This window comes from Anomaloglossus baeobatrachus, chromosome 5 (assembly GCF_048569485.1).
Source record: "Anomaloglossus baeobatrachus isolate aAnoBae1 chromosome 5, aAnoBae1.hap1, whole genome shotgun sequence".
Taxonomy (NCBI): domain Eukaryota; kingdom Metazoa; phylum Chordata; class Amphibia; order Anura; family Aromobatidae; genus Anomaloglossus; species Anomaloglossus baeobatrachus.
Window position 1 is genome coordinate 4964522 of NC_134357.1, and position 19094 is coordinate 4983615.

The 19094-nt window shown below is 45.7% G+C and overlaps 1 protein-coding gene across 1 annotated transcript in view; it reads right to left on the bottom strand.

Moving 5' to 3' along the window:
• LOC142310604 (alpha-2-macroglobulin-like protein 1) overlaps positions 1 to 19094 on the bottom strand; it is a 291878-nt gene that overhangs the window by 160139 nt on the left and 112645 nt on the right. Inside the window, exons 15-16 of the mRNA XM_075348122.1 lie at positions 6037 to 6186; positions 5355 to 5528 (exon numbers count right to left, since the gene is read on the bottom strand). Of these exons, the coding sequence (XP_075204237.1) occupies positions 5355 to 5528; positions 6037 to 6186 (324 nt within the window). The remainder of the gene's footprint in view (positions 1 to 5354; positions 5529 to 6036; positions 6187 to 19094) is intronic.

A 19094-nucleotide genomic window follows, 5' to 3' on the forward strand; every position in this document is an offset into this window, starting at 1 on the left:
GGACAGGAGAAGTGGTACTGTGCAGTGTATATATACAGAATAATACAGACACTGAGGATAACACCCAGTATACAGGACAGGAGGAGTGGTACTGTGCAGTGTATATATACAGAATAATACAGATACTGAGGATTACACCCAGTATACAGGACAGGAGGAGTGGTACTGTGCAGTGTGTATATACAGAATAATACAGATACTGAGGATTACACCCAGTATACAGGACAGGAGAAGTGGTACTGTGCAGTGTATATATATAGAATAATACAGGTACTGAGGATTACACCCAGTATACAGGACAGGAGAAGTGGTACTGTGCAGTGTATATATACAGAATAATACAGACACTGAGGATTACACCCAGTATACAGGACAGGAGAAGTGGTACTGTGCAGTGTATATATACAGAATAATACAGATACTGAGGATTACACCCAGTATACAGGACAGGAGAAGTGGTACTGTGCAGTGTATATATACAGAATAATACAGGTACTGAGGATTACACCCAGTATACAGGACAGGAGAAGTGGTACTGTGCAGTGTATATATACACACAGAATAATACAGATACTGAGGATTACACCCAGTATACAGGACAGGAGAAGTGGTACTGTGCAGTGTATATATACAGAATAATACAGGTACTGAGGATTACACCCAGTATACAGGACAGGAGAAGTGGTACTGTGCAGTGTATATACAGAATAATACAGGTACTGAGGATTATACCCAGTATACAGGACAGGAGAAGAGGTACTGTGCAGTGTATATATACAGAATAATACAGACACTGAGGATTACACCCAGTATACAGGACAGGAGAAGTGATACTGTGCAGTGTATATACACAGAATAATACAGATACTGAGGATTACACCCAGTATACAGGACAGGAGAAGTGGTACTGTGCAGTGTATATATACAGAATAATACAGATACTGAGGATCACACCCAGTATACAGGACAGGAGAAGTGGTACTGTGCAGTGTATATACACAGAATAATACAGATACTGAGGATTACACCCAGTATACAGGACAGGAGGAGTGGTACTGTGCAGTGTATATATACAGAATAATACAGGTACTGAGGATTACACCCAGTATACAGGACAGGAGGAGTGGTACTGTGCAGTGTATATATACAGAATAATACAGATACTGAGGATTACACCCAGTATACAGGACAGGAGGAGTGGTACTGTGCAGTGTATATATACAGAATAATACAGGTACTGAGGATTACACCCAGTATACAGGACAGGAGGAGTGGTACTGTGCAGTGTATATATACAGAATAATACAGATACTGAGGATTACACCCAGTATACAGGACAGGAGGAGTGGTACTGTGCAGTGTATATATACAGAATAATACAGGTACTGAGGATTACACCCAGTATACAGGACAGGAGGAGTGGTACTGTGCAGTGTATATATACAGAATAATACAGATACTGAGGGCTACACCCAGTATACAGGACAGGAGAAGTGGTACTGTGCAGTGTATATACAGAATAATACAGATACTGAGGATTACATCCAGTATACAGGACAGGAGAAGTGGTACTGTGCAGTGTATATATACAGAATAATACAGATAGTGAGGATTACACCCAGTATACAGGACAGGAGACGTGGTACTGTGCAGTGTATATACAGAATAATACAGATACTGAGGATTACACCCAGTATACAGGACAGGAGGAGTGGTACTGTGCAGTGTATATATACAGAATAATACAGATACAGAGGATTACACCCAGTATACAGGACAGGAGAAGAGGCACTGTGCAGTGTATATATACAGAATAATACAGACACTGAGGATTACACCCAGTATACAGGACAGAAGAAGTAGTACTGTGCAGTGTATATATACAGAATAATACAGACACTGAGGATTACACCCAGTATACAGGACAGGAGAAGTGGTACTGTGTAGTGTATATATACAGAATAATACAGGTACTGAGGATTACACCCAGTATACAGGACAGGAGAAGAGGCACTGTGCAGTGTATATATACAGAATAATACAGACACTGAGGATTACACCCAGTATACAGGACAGGAGAAGAGGCACTGTGCAGTGTATATATACAGAATAATACAGATACTGAGGATTACACCCAGTATACAGGACAGGAGAAGTGGTACTGTGCAGTGTATATATACAGAATAATACAGATACTGAGGATTACACCCAGCATACAGGACAGGAGAAGTGGTACTGTGCAGTGTATATATACAGAATAATACAGACACTGAGGATTACACCCAGTATACAGGACAGGAGAAGTGGTACTGGGCAGTGTATATATACAGAATAATACAGGTACTGAGGATTACACCCAGTATACAGGACAGGAGAAGTAATACTGTGCAGTGTATATATACAGAATAATACACATACTGAGGATTACACCCAGTATACAGGACAGGAGAAGTGGTACTGTGCAGTGTATATATACAGAATAATACAGATACTGAGGATTACACCCAGTATACAGGACAGGAGAAGTGGTACTGTGCAGTGTATATATACAGAATAATACAGATACTGAGGATTACACCCAGCATACAGGACAGGAGAAGTGGTACTGGGCAGTGTATATATACAGAATAATACAGATACTGAGGATTACACCCAGTATACAGAACAGGAGAAGTGGTACTGTGCAGTGTATATATACAGAATAATACAGATACTGAGGATTACACCCCGTATACAGGACAGGAGGAGTGGTACTGTGCAGTGTATATATACAGAATAATACAGATACTGAGGATTACACCCAGTATACAGAACAGGAGAAGTTGTACTGTGTAGTGTATATATACAGAATAATACAGATACTGAGGATTACACCCAGTATACAGGACAGAAGAATTGGTACTGTGTAGTGTATATATACAGAATAATACAGATACTGAGGATTACACCCAGTATACAGGACAGGAGAAGTGGTACTGAGCAGTGTATATATACAGAATAATACAGATACTGAGGATTACACCCAGTATACAGGACAGGAGAAGTGGTACTGTGCAGTGTATATATACAGAATAATACAAATACTGAGGATTACACCCAATATACAGGACAGGAGAAGTGGTACTGTGCAGTGTATATATACAGAATAATACAGATAATGAGGATTACACCCAGTATACAGGACAGGAGAAGTGGTACTGTGCAGTGTATATATACAGAATAATACAGATACTGAGGATTACACCCAGTATACAGGACAGGAGAAGTGGTACTGTGCAGTGTATATATACAGAATAATACAGATACTGAGGATTACACCCAGCATACAGGACAGGAGAAGTGGTACTGGGCAGTGTATATATACAGAATAATACAGATAGTGAGGATTACACCCAGTATACAGGACAGGAGAAGTGGTACTGTGCAGTGTATATACAGAATAATACAGATACTGAGGATTACACCCAGTATACAGGACAGGAGGAGTGGTACTGTGCAGTGTATATATACAGAATAATACAGATACTGAGGATTACACCCAGTATACAGGACAGGAGAAGTGGTACTGTGCAGTGTGTATATATACAGAATAATACAGATACTGAGGATTACACCCAGTATACAGGACAGGAGAAGTGGTACTGTGCAGTGTATATATACAGAATAATACAGATACTGAGGATTACACCCAGTATACAGGACAGAAGAATTGGTACTGTGCAGTGTATATATACAGAATAATACAGACACTGAGGATTACACCCAGTATACAGGACAGGAGAAGTGGTACTGTGCAGTGTATATATACAGAATAATACAGATACTGAGGATAACACCCAGTATACAGGACAGGAGAAGTGGTACTGTAGAGTGTATATATACAGAATAATACAGACACTGAGGATTACACCCAGTATACAGGACAGAAGAATTGGTACTGTGCAGTGTATATATACAGAATAATACAGACACTGAGGATTACACCCAGTATACAGGACAGGAGAAGTGGTACTGTGCAGTGTATATATACAGAATAATACAGATACTGAGGATTACACCCAGTATACAGGACAGGAGAAGTGGTACTGTGCAGTGTATATATACAGAATAATACAGATACTGAGGATTACACCCAGTATACAGGACAGGAGAAGTGGTACTGTGCAGTGTATATATACAAAATAATACAGACACTGAGGATTACACCCAGTATACAGGACAGGAGGAGTGGTACTGTGCAGTGTATATATACAGAATAATACAGACACTGAGGATTACACCCAGTATACAGGACAGGAGAAGTGGTACTGTAGAGTGTATATATACAGAATAATACAGACACTGAGGATTACACCCAGTATACAGGACAGAAGAATTGGTACTGTGCAGTGTATATATACAGAATAATACAGACACTGAGGATTACACCCAGTATACAGGACAGGAGAAGTGGTACTGTGCAGTGTATATATACAGAATAATACAGATACTGAGGATTACACCCAGTATACAGGACAGGAGAAGTGGTACTGTGCAGTGTATATATACAAAATAATACAGACACTGAGGATTACACCCAGTATACAGGACAGGAGGAGTGGTACTGTACAGTGTATATATACAGGACAGGAGGAGTGGTACTGTGCAGTGTATATATACAGAATAATACAGATACTGAGGATTACACCCAGTATACAGGACAGGAGAAGTGGTACTGTAGAGTGTATATATACAGAATAATACAGACACTGAGGATTACACCCAGTATACAGGACAGAAGAATTGGTACTGTGCAGTGTATATATACAGAATAATACAGACACTGAGGATTACACCCAGTATACAGGACAGGAGAAGTGGTACTGTGCAGTGTATATATACAGAATAATACAGATACTGAGGATTACACCCAGTATACAGGACAGGAGAAGTGGTACTGTGCAGTGTATATATACAGAATAATACAGATACTGAGGATTACACCCAGTATACAGGACAGGAGAAGTGGTACTGTGCAGTGTATATATACAAAATAATACAGACACTGAGGATTACACCCAGTATACAGGACAGGAGGAGTGGTACTGTACAGTGTATATATACAGGACAGGAGTAGTGGTACTGTGCAGTGTATATATACAGGACAGGAGTAGTGGTACTGTGCAGTGTATATATACAGGACAGGAGAAGTGGTACTGTGCAGTGTATATATACAGGACAGGAGAAGTGGTACTGTGCAGTGTATATATACAGGACAGGAGTAGTGGTACTGTGCAGAGTATATATACAGGACAGGAGACACGGTACTGTGCAGTTTCCATATGTAGGTGTGATGGCTGTTCCGGGGCATTGACCTGTATGATGTTGATCACGTCCTTCTTTTTCTCCGGATACGCGTATCCCCGCCACCATCTGTCCATATCATCGGAGTAGTCGCTGGTCTTCTCTCCCTTGAAGTCTCGGCAGTAGTCATAGTCCGGCCGTTGTGAATATATATAGGTGCGTGCCGCCTTCACCAGGTTCTTTATCTGTAGGGGGGGGTGATTGTATGTTTAGAGCTCAGTATTAGGCTAAGTTCATACGCGACGTATTTTTGACGCTGCGTTTTTGTGCGTTTTTGGCCACTAAAAAACGCACAAAAACGCACCCGCGTCTAAAAAACGCGGCAAAAAACGCATGCGTTTTTACCGCGATTTGGTGCATTTTTGGCTGCGTTTTGGATCTCTGCATTTTTCTGCGTTTTTCCAATGCATTGCATGGGCGGAAAACGCAGAAAAACGCAGGAAAGAACTGACATGACCATTTTTTTTTTTTAAGCTCAAAAACGCAGCTTAAAAAAACAGTTGTGTGCGGACAGCAACATTGAAAACTCATAGACTTTACTGGGGAAGCAAAGTCATGCAGATTTGAGGCCAAAAACGCACCCGAAAAACGCGCAAAAATGCAGCGAAAAACGCACTGTGCGCACATAGCCTTATTATTACACCTCTCTGACCTCCATGGCCGCTGTGCGCTGCGGTGCGATGTTGCCCGTACCTTGCTCTCCTTCAGCTCTGCCTCAGGTTTCATCAGCACAACACTCTTGTCCACCGCTCGCAACGCACAAACGGAGCCACCATTAGCCTGAAGATGGAGGGAGATGTCTGAGCCGGGGAGAGCTTCATCCTCCGAGAACTTAAGACTGACCTGTAATAATACAGAACATATCCCCCTCATCATCTCATATAATACAGGACATATCACCCTCATCATCTCATATAATGCAGAACATATCCCCCTCATCATCTCATATAATACAGAACATATCACCCTCATCATCTCATATAATACAGAACATATCATCCTCATCATCTCATATAATACAGGACATATCCCCCTCATCATCTCATATAATACAGGACATATCACCCTCATCATCTCATATAATACAGGACATATCCCCCTCATCATCTCATATAATACAGGACATATCACCCTCATCATCTCATATAATACAGAACATATCCCCCTCATCATCTCATATAATACAGGACATATCCCCCTCATCATCTCATATAATACAGAACATATCCCCCTCATCATCTCATATAATACAGGACATATCACCCTCATCATCTCATATAATGCAGAACATATCCCCCTCATCATCTCATATAATACAGAACATATCACCCTCATCATCTCATATAATACAGAACATATCATCCTCATCATCTCATATAATACAGGACATATCCCCCTCATCATCTCATATAATACAGGACATATCACCCTCATCATCTCATATAATACAGGACATATCCCCCTCATCATCTCATATAATACAGGACATATCACCCTCATCATCTCATATAATACAGGACATATCACCCTCATCATCTCATATAATACAGGACATATCCCCCTCATCATCTCATATAATACAGGACATATCCCCCTCATCATCTCATATAATGCAGAACATATCACCCTCATCATCTCATATAATGCAGAACATATCCCCCTCATCATCTCATATAATACAGAACATATCACCCTCATCATCTCATATAATGCAGAACATATCCCCCTCATCATCTCATATAATACAGAACATATCACCCTCATCATCTCATATAATACAGAACATATCCCCCTCATCATCTCATATAATACAGGACATATCACCCTCATCATCTCATATAATACAGGACATATCCCCCTCATCATCTCATATAATACAGGACATATCACCCTCATCATCTCATATAATACAGGACATATCACCCTCATCATCTCATATAATACAGGACATATCCCCCTCATCATCTCATATAATACAGGACATATCCCCCTCATCATCTCATATAATGCAGAACATATCACCCTCATCATCTCATATAATACAGAACATATCACCCTCATCATTTCATATAATACAGAACATATCACCCTCATCATCTCATATAATACAGGACATATCACCCTCATCATCTCATATAATACAGGACATATCACCCTCATCATCTCATATAATACAGGACATATCCCCCTCATCATCTCATATAATACAGGACATATCACCCTCATCATCTCATATAATACAGAACATATCCCCCTCATCATCTCATATAATACAGAACATATCACACTCATCATCTCATATAATACAGAACATATCATCCTCATCATCTCATATAATACAGAACATATCACCCTCATCATCTCATATAATACAGAACATATCACCCTCATCATCTCATATAATACAGGACATATCCCCCTCATCATCTCATATAATACAGAACATATCCCCCTCATCATCTCATATAATACAGGACATATCCCCCTCATCATCTCATATAATACAGGACATATCACCCTCATCATCTCATATAATACAGAACATATCACCCTCATCATCTCATATAATGCAGGACATATCACCCTCATCATCTCATATAATGCAGGACATATCACCCTCATCATCTCATATAATACAGAACATATCCCCCTCATCATCTCATATAATACAGGACATATCCCCCTCATCATCTCATATAATACAGGACATATCACCCTCATCATCTCATATAATACAGAACATATCACCCTCATCATCTCATATAATACAGAACATATCCCCCTCATCATCTCATATAATACAGAACATATCACCCTCATCATCTCATATAATACAGGACATATCCCCCTCATCATCTCATATAATACAGAACATATCACCCTCATCATCTCATATAATACAGGACATATCACCCTCATCATCTCATATAATACAGAACATATCATCCTCATCATCTCATATAATACAGGACATATCACCCTCATCATCTCATATAATACAGAACATATCCCCATCATCATCTCATATAATACAGAACATATCCCCATCATCATCTCATATAATACAGGACATATCCCCCTCATCATCTCATATAATACAGGACATATCACCTTCATCATCTCATATAATACAGGACATATCACCCTCATCATCTCATATAATACAGGACATATCACCCTCATCATCTCATATAATACAGGACATATCACCCTCATCATCTCATATAATACAGAACATATCACCCTCATCATCTCATATAATACAGAACATATCCCCCTCATCATCTCATATAATACAGAACATATCACCCTCATCATCTCATATAATACAGAACATATCATCCTCATCATCTCATATAATACAGAACATATCCCCCTCATCATCTCATATAATACAGAACATATCACCCTCATCATCTCATATAATACAGGACATATCACCCTCATCATCTCATATAATACAGAACATATCACCCTCATCATCTCATATAATACAGAACATATCATCCTCATCATCTCATATAATACAGGACATATCACCCTCATCATCTCATATAATACAGAACATATCACCCTCATCATCTCATATAATACAGGACATATCACCCTCATCATCTCATATAATACAGAACATATCATCCTCATCATCTCATATAATACAGGACATATCACCCTCATCATCTCATATAATACAGAACATATCCCCATCATCATCTCATATAATACAGGACATATCCCCCTCATCATCTCATATAATACAGGACATATCACCCTCATCATCTCATATAATACAGGACATATCCCCCTCATCATCTCATATAATACAGGACATATCACCCTCATCATCTCATATAATACAGGACATATCACCGTCATCATCTCATATAATACAGAATATATCACCCTCATCATCTCATATAATACAGGACATATCACCCTCATCATCTCATATAATACAGGACATATCACCCTCATCATCTCATGTAATACAGAACATATCACCCTCATCATCTCATATAATACAGAACATATCCCCCTCATCATCTCATATAATACAGAATATATCCCCCTCATCATCTCATATAATACAGAACATATCACCCTCATCATCTCATATAATACAGGACATATCACCCTCATCATCTCATATAATACAGAATATATCCCCCTCATCATCTCATATAATACAGAACATATCACCCTCATCATCTCATATAATACAGAACATATCCCCCTCATCATCTCATATAATACAGAACATATCACCCTCATCATCTCATATAATACAGAACATATCCCCCTCATCATCTCATATAATACAGGACATATCCCCCTCATCATCTCATATAATACAGAACATATCACCCTCATCATCTCATATAATACAGAACATATCCCCCTCATCATCTCATATAATACAGAACATATCACCCTCATCATCTCATATAATACAGGACATATCACCCTCATCATCTCATATAATACAGAATATATCCCCCTCATCATCTCATATAATACAGAACATATCACCCTCATCATCTCATATAATACAGAACATATCCCCCTCATCATCTCATATAATACAGGACATATCACCCTCATCATCTCATATAATACAGAACATATCACCCTCATCATCTCATATAATACAGGACATATCCCCCTCATCATCTCATATAATACAGGACATATCCCCCTCATCATCTCATATAATACAGGACATATCCCCCTCATCATCTCATAATACAGGACATATCACTCTGATCATCTCATATAATACAGGACATACACTACAGTTCAAAACTTTGGGGTCACTTTGATATTTCCTTATTTTTTTCAATGAAGGTAACATTAAATTACACAGAACTCCCCTCTATACATTATGTGGTAAATGACTATTCTCGTTGCAGACGTCTGGTGTTTAATGCAATATCTACAGAGGTGTATAGAGACACCACTCTAGTGTCTAATGGTGCATTGTGTTTGATAACTTTGTTAGAAGGCTAATGGATGTTTAGAAAACCCTTGTGCAAGTATGTTAGCACAGCTGAAAACAGTTTTTCTGATTAGGCGGCTTTCACACTTCAGTCTTTTTGCATCAGTCACAATCTGTCAGTTTGAGAAACAACTGAATCCTGCAAAATAATTTGCAGGATTCAGTTTTTTCTCTATAGAGTTGTATTAACGACGGATTGTGACTGCCGACAATCAGTTGCATCCGTCGGGCAACTGATCAGTCATGGAATGACTGACCGTTGGGCGGAAGCAACTGAGACTGTAACGTTTTTTTGAGCGTCAAAAACACGCACTGCACAGGATTCGTTCAGCGTTCTTCGTTGGTTATAATGGAAGCTAATGGGCGCTAGAATCCGTCTAAATCAGTGAAATGAAGGATTCCGGCGACGGATCCGATTTTTTCAATTGAGTATGCTCAGATCAGGTGTAAAATCATTCCTGGTCTCTCTCTCTCTCATCCTCCGGGATGGGTTCACATAGTTTTTATATAGAAAATAATTCTACAACGGATCTGTTTGTTCACTAGATCTGTCGCAAGTGTTTTGACACTATCTGCAACGGATCAGTCGCATCAGTCAAAAAACGGATTGTGACTGATGGAAAAAGACGGAATTGTGAAGGCAGCCTTAGATAAGCTATAAAACTGACCTTCCTTTGAGCTAGTTGAGAATCTGGAGCATTACATTTGTTGGTTCCATTAAACTCTCAAAATGGCCAGAAAAAGAGAACTTTCATGTGAAACTCGACAGTCTATTCTTGTTCTTAGAAATGAAGGATATTCCAGGCGAGAAATTGCCAAGAAACTGAAGATCTCCTACAATGGTGTGTACTATTCCCTTCAGAGGAGAGCACAAACAGGCTGAAACCAGAGTAGAGAGAAGTGGAGGCCACGCTGCACAACTGAGGAGAGCACAAACAGGCTGTAACCAGAGTAGAAAGAAGTGGAGGCCGCGCTGGACAACTGAGGAAAGCACAAACAGGCTGTAACCAGAGTAGAGAGAAGTGGAGGCCGCGCTGCACAACTGAGGAGAGCACAAACAGGCTGTAACCAGAGTAGAGAGAAGTGGAGGCCGCGCTGCACAACTGAGGAAAGCACAAACAGGCTGTAACCAGAGTAGAAAGAAGTGGAGGCCGCGCTGGACAACTGAGGAAAGCACAAACAGGCTGTAACCAGAGTAGAGAGAAGTGGAGGCCGCGCTGCACAACTGAGGAAAGCACAAACAGGCTGTAACCAGAGTAGAGAGAAGTGGAGGCCGCGCTGCACAACTGAGGAAAGCACAAACAGGCTGTAACCAGAGTAGAGAGAAGTGGAGGCCGCGCTGCACAACTGAGGAAAGCACAAACAGGCTGTAACCAGAGTAGAGAGAAGTGGAGGCCGCGCTGCACAACTGAGGAGAGCACAAACAGGCTGTAACCAGAGTAGAGAGAAGTGGAGGCCGCGCTGCACAACTGAGGAGAGCACAAACAGGCTGTAACCAGAGTAGAGAGAAGTGGAGGCCGCGCTACACAACTGAGCAACAAGACACGTGCATTACAGCCTCTAGTGTGAGAAATCCACGCCTCACAGGTCCTCAACTGGCAGCTTCATTACATAGTACCCGCAACACGCCAGTGTCACCGTCTACAGGGAAGAGGCGACTCCGGGATGCCGGCCTTCAGGGCAGAGGGGCAATGAAAAAGCCATATCTGAGACTGGCTAATAACAGGAAAAGATTAATATGGGCAAAAGAACACAGACATTGGACAGAGTAAGATTGGAATAAAGTGTTATGGACAGACGAATCCAAGTGTGAGGTGTTTGGATCCTACAGAAGAACATCTGTGAGACGCAGAACTACTGAAAAGATGCTGGAAGACTGCCTGACGCCTTCTGTCAAGCATGGTGGAGGTAATGTGATGGTCTGGGGTTGCTTTGGTGCTGGTAAAGTGGGAGATTTGTACAAGGTAAAAGGGATTGTGAATAAGGAAGGCTAGCCCTCCATTTTACAATGCCATGCCATACCCTGTGGACAGCGCTTGATTGGAGCCAATTTCATCCTACAACAAGACAATGACCCAAAGCCACCTCCCAAATTATGCATTTATTTAGGGAAGAAGCCGGCAGCTGGTATCTATCTGTAATGGAGGGGCCCAGTCACCAGACCTCAACCCCATAGAGCTGTTGTGGGAGCAGCGTGACCGTATGGTGCCAAAAAGTGCCCATCAACCAATCCAGCTTGTGGGGGGGAAGCATGGGGCGAAATATCTCCAGATTACCTCCGCAAATTAACACCTAAAATGCCAGAGCTCTGCAAAGCTGGAATTGTGCAAAGAAGCGATCTGTGCCGAAAGCCGAGTGTGAGGAGAAGATTATTATATCATGTAACAATCCTTATTCCTGACCTCGTCACTGTCTGCACGAGATTCTCTATTCATTGTGCAGCTCATCTGTAAATAACAGGAGGATTATACATAGAAAAGACAAAACTGTCTGGGGGAGAACAAAGTTTTGAACTGTATATATATATATGTATACTGTATATACACACATACATATATATCTATATATATAATTGCCTTATTCTGTCTGTCTGTCTGTCTGTCTGTCTGTCTGTCTGTCTGTCATGCTCCAAAATTAGGTCCTTACGGTGACACAAAGCTGATTGGCCGCTGGGCTCGCCATGGCCCCGCCCCCCCACACGGATTGGCCTCTCGCCCCGGCTCTCTGCAGGCCCCGCCCCCCTCACGCAATGCACGCTCGCTCTTGCCCAACTGACACGTAGCTCCGACTCCCAGGTGAGTACACACACACACATCAGATCACACTCACTCTCACACACACCTCACACATCACATCCACACACTCACAACATCCTGGGATATCGCTTGCTTCTACACCGGCTCCGTCAGGATCCCAGCAGCGCCAGACATAACCTTGCGATGCTGGGATCTTCACGGAGCCCGTGAACGCTGGTAACCATTATACACATCGGGTAACTAAGGTCCCTTGGTTACCCGATGTGTATCATAGTTAACAGTGTACACCGGCTCACACTCACTCTCACACACACCTCACACACACCTCACACATACATCACACATACATCACATCGCATCCACACACTCACAGCATCCGGCGATATCGCTTGCTTCTCGGCCTCGATACTGTGCTGTTGTGACCTTCCAGGACCTGCCGGAGGATCACATGGCCAGAAGCATGTGGTATCTCCGGATGTTGTGAGTATGAGCGCGTATGTGCAATATCGTCAATGTGTGTGTGCGTGAGTGTATGCGATCGGGTGTGTGAGTGTCGGCAGAGGAGCATGGCGTGCTGGAGGAGGCTGGGAGGAGAGAGGCTGATCCTGGAGAAGGCTGGGATGGAGAGGCTGATGCTGGGGACAGAGAGGCTGATGCTGGGGACAGAGAGGCTGATGCTGGGATGAGAGAGGCTGATGCTGGGATGAGAGAGGCTGATGCTGGGAACAGAGAAGCTGATGCTGGGGACAGAGAGGCTGATGCTGGGGACAGAGAGGCTGATGCTGGGGACAGAGAAGCTGAAGCTGGGGACAGAGAAGCTGATGCTGGGGACAGAGAGGCTGATGCTGGGGACAGAGAGGCTGATGCTGGGGACAGAGAGGCTGATGCTGGGGACAGAGAAGCTGATGCTGGGGACAGAGAGGCTGATGCTGGGGACAGAGAGGCTGATGCTGGGGACAGAGAAGCTGATGCTGGGGACAGAGAGGCTGATGCTGGGGACAGAGAAGCTGATGCTGGGGACAGAGAGGCTGATGCTGGGGACAGAGAGGCTGATGCTGGGATGAGAGAGGCTGATGCTGGGGACAGAGAGGCTGATGCTGGGGACAGAGAGGCTGATGCTGGGGACAGAGAGGCTGATGCTGGGGACAGAGAGAAGCTGATGCTGGGGACAGAGAGAAGCTGATGCTGGGGACAGAGAAGCTGATGCTGGGGACAGAGAGGCTGATGCTGGGGACAGAGAGGCTGATGCTGGGGACAGAGAGGCTGATGCTGGGGACAGAGAGGCTGATGCTCGGGACAGAGAGGCTGATGCTCAGGACAGAGAGGCTGATGCTGGGATGAGAGAGGCTGATGCTGGGGACAGAGAGGCTGATGCTGGGGACAGAGAGGCTGATGCTGGGGACAGAGAGGCTGATGCTGGGGACAGAGAGGCTGATGCTGGGATGAGAGAGGCTGATGCTGGGGACAGAGAGGCTGATGCTGGGGACAGAGAGGCTGATGCTGGGGACAGAGAGGCTGATGCTCGGGACAGAGAGGCTGATGCTGGGGACAGAGAGGCTGATGCTCGGGACAGAGAGGCTGATGCTGGGGACAGGGAGGCTGATGCTGGGATGAGAGAGGCTGATGCTCGGGACAGAGAGGCTGATGCTGGGGACAGAGAGGCTGATGCTGGCATGAGAGAGGCTGATGCTGGGGACAGAGAGGCTGATGCTGGGGACAGAGAGGCTGATGCTGGGGACAGAGAGGCTGATGCTGCGGGGAGAGAGGGTGATGCTGGGAGGAGAGAGGCTGATGCTGCGGGCAGAGAGGCTGATGCTTGCGCAGCATGGCGGATGGAGCACGTTTGGGAGTGCGCAGCATGGCGGATGGAGCACGTTTGGGAGTGCGCAGCATGGCGGATGGAGCACGTTTGGATGGAGCACGTTTGGGAGTGCGCAGCATGGCGGGTGGAGCACGTTTGGGAGTGCGCAGCATGGCGGATGGAGCACGTTTGGGAGTGCGCAGCATGGGGGATGCAGCACGATGGGGAGTGCGGAGTATGGCGGATGGAGCATGTTTGGGAGTGCGCAGCATGGCGGATGGACCACGTTTGGGAGTGCGCAGCATGGCGGATGGAGCACGTTTGGGAGTGCGCAGCATGGGAGATGGAGCACGATGGGGGTTGCGCAGCATAGGGGATGGAGCACGATGGGGAGTGCGCTGCATGGGGGATGGAGCACGATGGGGAGTGCGGAGTATGGCGGATGGAGCACGTTTGGGAGTGCGCAGCATGGCGGATGGAGCACGTTTGGGAGTGCGCAGCATGGCGGATGGAGCACGTTCGGGAGTGCGCAGCATGGGAGATGGAGCACGATGGGGAGTGCGCAGCATGGCGGATGGAGCACGTTTGGGAGTGCGCAGCATGGCGGATGGAGCACGTTTGGGAGTGCGCAGGATGGGAGATGTAGCACGATGGGGGGTGCGCAGCATAGGGGATGGAGCACGATGGGGAGTGCACACCTCCCCCCAACACACACACACACGCGCGCACTGCACAACACACCACACACACACACACACTGGGAACCACAAACAACTGCCCTACACAGACACCCACACACAGACAACGCTGCACACACAAATATACGCACATACCGCACAACACACACATTGCACAAAACATACCTCCCCCCAAAACACACCACACACACACAAACCGCGCAACACACACACACAACGCTACAGACACACAGCGCTCCACAAACAACGCAACACACAAACAACACCGCTCTCACCCCCCGCCACACCCAGACAACACCCAGAACATGTACAGCGGCCTACACAAACACTTGGTAACTACACACAACAACATCTATATATATATATATATATATATATATATAACAAAAATCATACATGAACTACACAATACGTAAATTCTAGAATACCCGATGCGTAGAATCGGGCCACCTTCTAGTATATATATATATATATTGTGAGACTGTGACCGGAGTTGTCTATGACGGCCGGTACGTCTCGCCCCGGTTGTGCTCCCTCCATGTATAGAAAGCAACTCCACTCCAGGGTTAATGCTGTTTCTCTGCAGGCTGAAAGGAGGGTTAAAAGGAAACAGGAACATGGGCGTGGGTCCCTAGTGTGAGGGAGTGAACACAACTCCCTGAGTTTCTGCCAGAGAAACACATGTGTGCTGTTTTGGACTTTTTGTTTGTGCAATAAACCGTGTGCTGTGACCATTGGTGCCTGGATCCCGTGTCTTCTGCCGCGCAGCCGACCACGCTACCTCACAGATGGTGGAGAATCGGCGGGCATGCCAGCCCGGTGAGGTGTAGCATCCATCCCTGGTGACCCGGTAGCACATGTCCTGGATTCGAGCGGCTATACTACAGCCCAAACCCGGCGACGCCATGGAGGACATACTAAAGCAGCTGGCTCAGGCTAATGCACAGCAACAACAGACCAATGCACACCTGCTCCGGTCGTTGGAACGTCAGCAGCAATCCTTGCAATTGCAGGAACAAAGGCACCAAGAACAGATGGTTCTCCTGGCCAAGTCGATCCGTGCCGGACCGGCAGCAACAACCCCGGGACCGGGTGACGACGGCAGCATCCGGAAAGCAGTGAGACAAGCGTTGCAAAAGATGACCCCGGGGGATGATGTGGAAGCGTTCCTGGCGATGTTTGAGCGGGTGGCCGAGCAGGAAAAGCTGCCGACCCCCCAGTGGGCTGAGGTATTGTCGCCCTATCTGATGGGGGAGCCCCAAAAAGCGTACCTGGACCTCTGTACCGAGGACGCTATAGAATATGAGACCCTGAAAGCCGAAATACTTGCTCGGTTGGGGGTGAATACCTATGTACGGGCTCAGCGGGTAAATCAGTGGTTCTATGAGGAAGGCAAACCCGTACGCTCCCAGGCCTATGACTTGTTGCATCTGGTAAAGAAGTGGCTGCAGCCTGACACTCTGAGCCCTGTGCAAATGGTGGAAAGGGTAGTGGTTGATCGCTTTGTGCGCACTTTACCCGTCACCATTCAACGGTGGGTAGGACAGGGCGACCCAAGTACCCTGGACCAATTAGTGTGCCTGGTGGAGCGGCATGTGGCTACGCAGGACTTGATACGGGACACTGAGACTTTGCGTGCCGCCCGTCGGTCCGGCCCCTCCAAGCCTCGGGCCAAGGACCCACCGCTGACACCGGTGCGGGAGTCCGCTACCGTCCCGTCTGAGGCCGCGCCCGCGGTCCCTGAGGTCCGGAAGGCTATGTACCCTAAACGACAACTCGTCAAGGGGGTTTCCTTCCCGATTAGATGTTGGCGGTGCCAGCGGGTGGGACATATGGAAGCCCAGTGTCCACTCACCACGGAGCCCATGGATTGTGGGGTTACCCGGCGGGGTTCAATGTATGCTCAGGCGGTGTGTACCGCGGACCTTGTCTCCCCGGAGACTGAGCCCCACTTGTGCCAAATACAGGTGAATGGATGTCCGGTTACAGGCTTGTTGGATTCCGGAAGCTTAGTGACCCTTGTGCGATCAACCCTAAGGGCTGAAGTAAAGGCCACAGGACGTACCGTGGGGGTGGTTTGCATACATGGGGACCGCCGAGACTATCCCACGGGGATTGTCACCATCACAGCACCCTGCGGTCAGGTGCAACATGAGGTGGGACTTATTAACACTCTTCCCTATGACGTGATCCTAGGAAGGGATCTGCCGTATTTTTGGACTCTATGGAAGGGGCCTCCTAAGTCCCCTCAGGTATTGGACAGTCCGGGACCTGAGCCCGACAATCCCGAATCCGGGACGCCTGCCATAGGGGTCTCCATGATAGGGACAGAATGTGAACCCGATAGGTCGCCCCTAGAGGTATTGGCAGGAGAGGCTGAGATGGTCGAGCCCATCCCGGAGTTGGAGGCGTCCCCGGATACGTTTGGGACAGCCCAACTCCAGGACCCTACATTAATACATGCCCGGAGTCGGGTGACAGTGGTTGACGGGGTGGCACAGCTGCCCGGTGCCCAGGTAAGGTACCCCCATTTCGCTCTTAAACAGGATTTACTCTACCGGGTAGATGAAATACGGGGCGTGGGGGTAGAGCAGTTGGTGGTGCCCCAGCCATATCGCCGGCGGGTCCTCGACTTGGCTCATAAACACCTGATGAGTGGCCACCTAGGGGTCAAGAAAACGCAGGAGCGAATATTGCAAAGGTTCTATTGGCCCGGGGTCTTTGGGGAGGTAAAACGGTTCTGCGAAACCTGCCCGGAGTGTCAGCTTACCGCACCCCTGGCCCACTTTCGCAGTCCGTTGGTACCGTTACCCATTATAGAAGTCCCTTTTGAACGGATAGGGATGGATCTGGTGGGGCCCCTCGTAAAGTCCGCTCGAGGGCACCAACATATCCTAGTGATCGTTGACTATGCCACCTGGTATCCAGAGGCGATACCTCTCAGACATACTGCAGCAAAGCTTATAGCTCGGGAGTTGTTTGCTGTGTTCTACCGGGTGGGGTTGCCCAAGGAGATCCTTACGGATCAGGGGACCCCATTCATGTCTAAAGTGACCAAAGAGCTATGCCGGCTACTCCAGATCAAGCAGTTGCGTACGTCTGTGTATCATCCTCAGACGGATGGGTTAGTAGAACGATTCAATAAAACCCTGAAAACCATGCTCAAAAGGGTGATCTCCAAAGACGGGAAAGACTGGGATATGATGCTTCCCTATTTGATGTTTGCCATCCGTGAGGTGCCACAGGCATCCACGGGGTTTTCGCCTTTTGAGTTGTTATACGGGCGACATCCCCGGGGATTGTTGGACCTGGCAAAGGAAACATGGGAGCAAGAGCCCACCCCCCATAAAAGTGTGATTGAACACATTTTAGGAATGCAGAACCGCATAAGCGCGGTCATGCCAATTGTGAAGGAACATTTACAGGAGGCTCCGGAGAGGACGAACCGGAAGTAAGGATTGGAGAAGCCCTCACTAAGCAACAGAGGCGAGAGGCCAGAC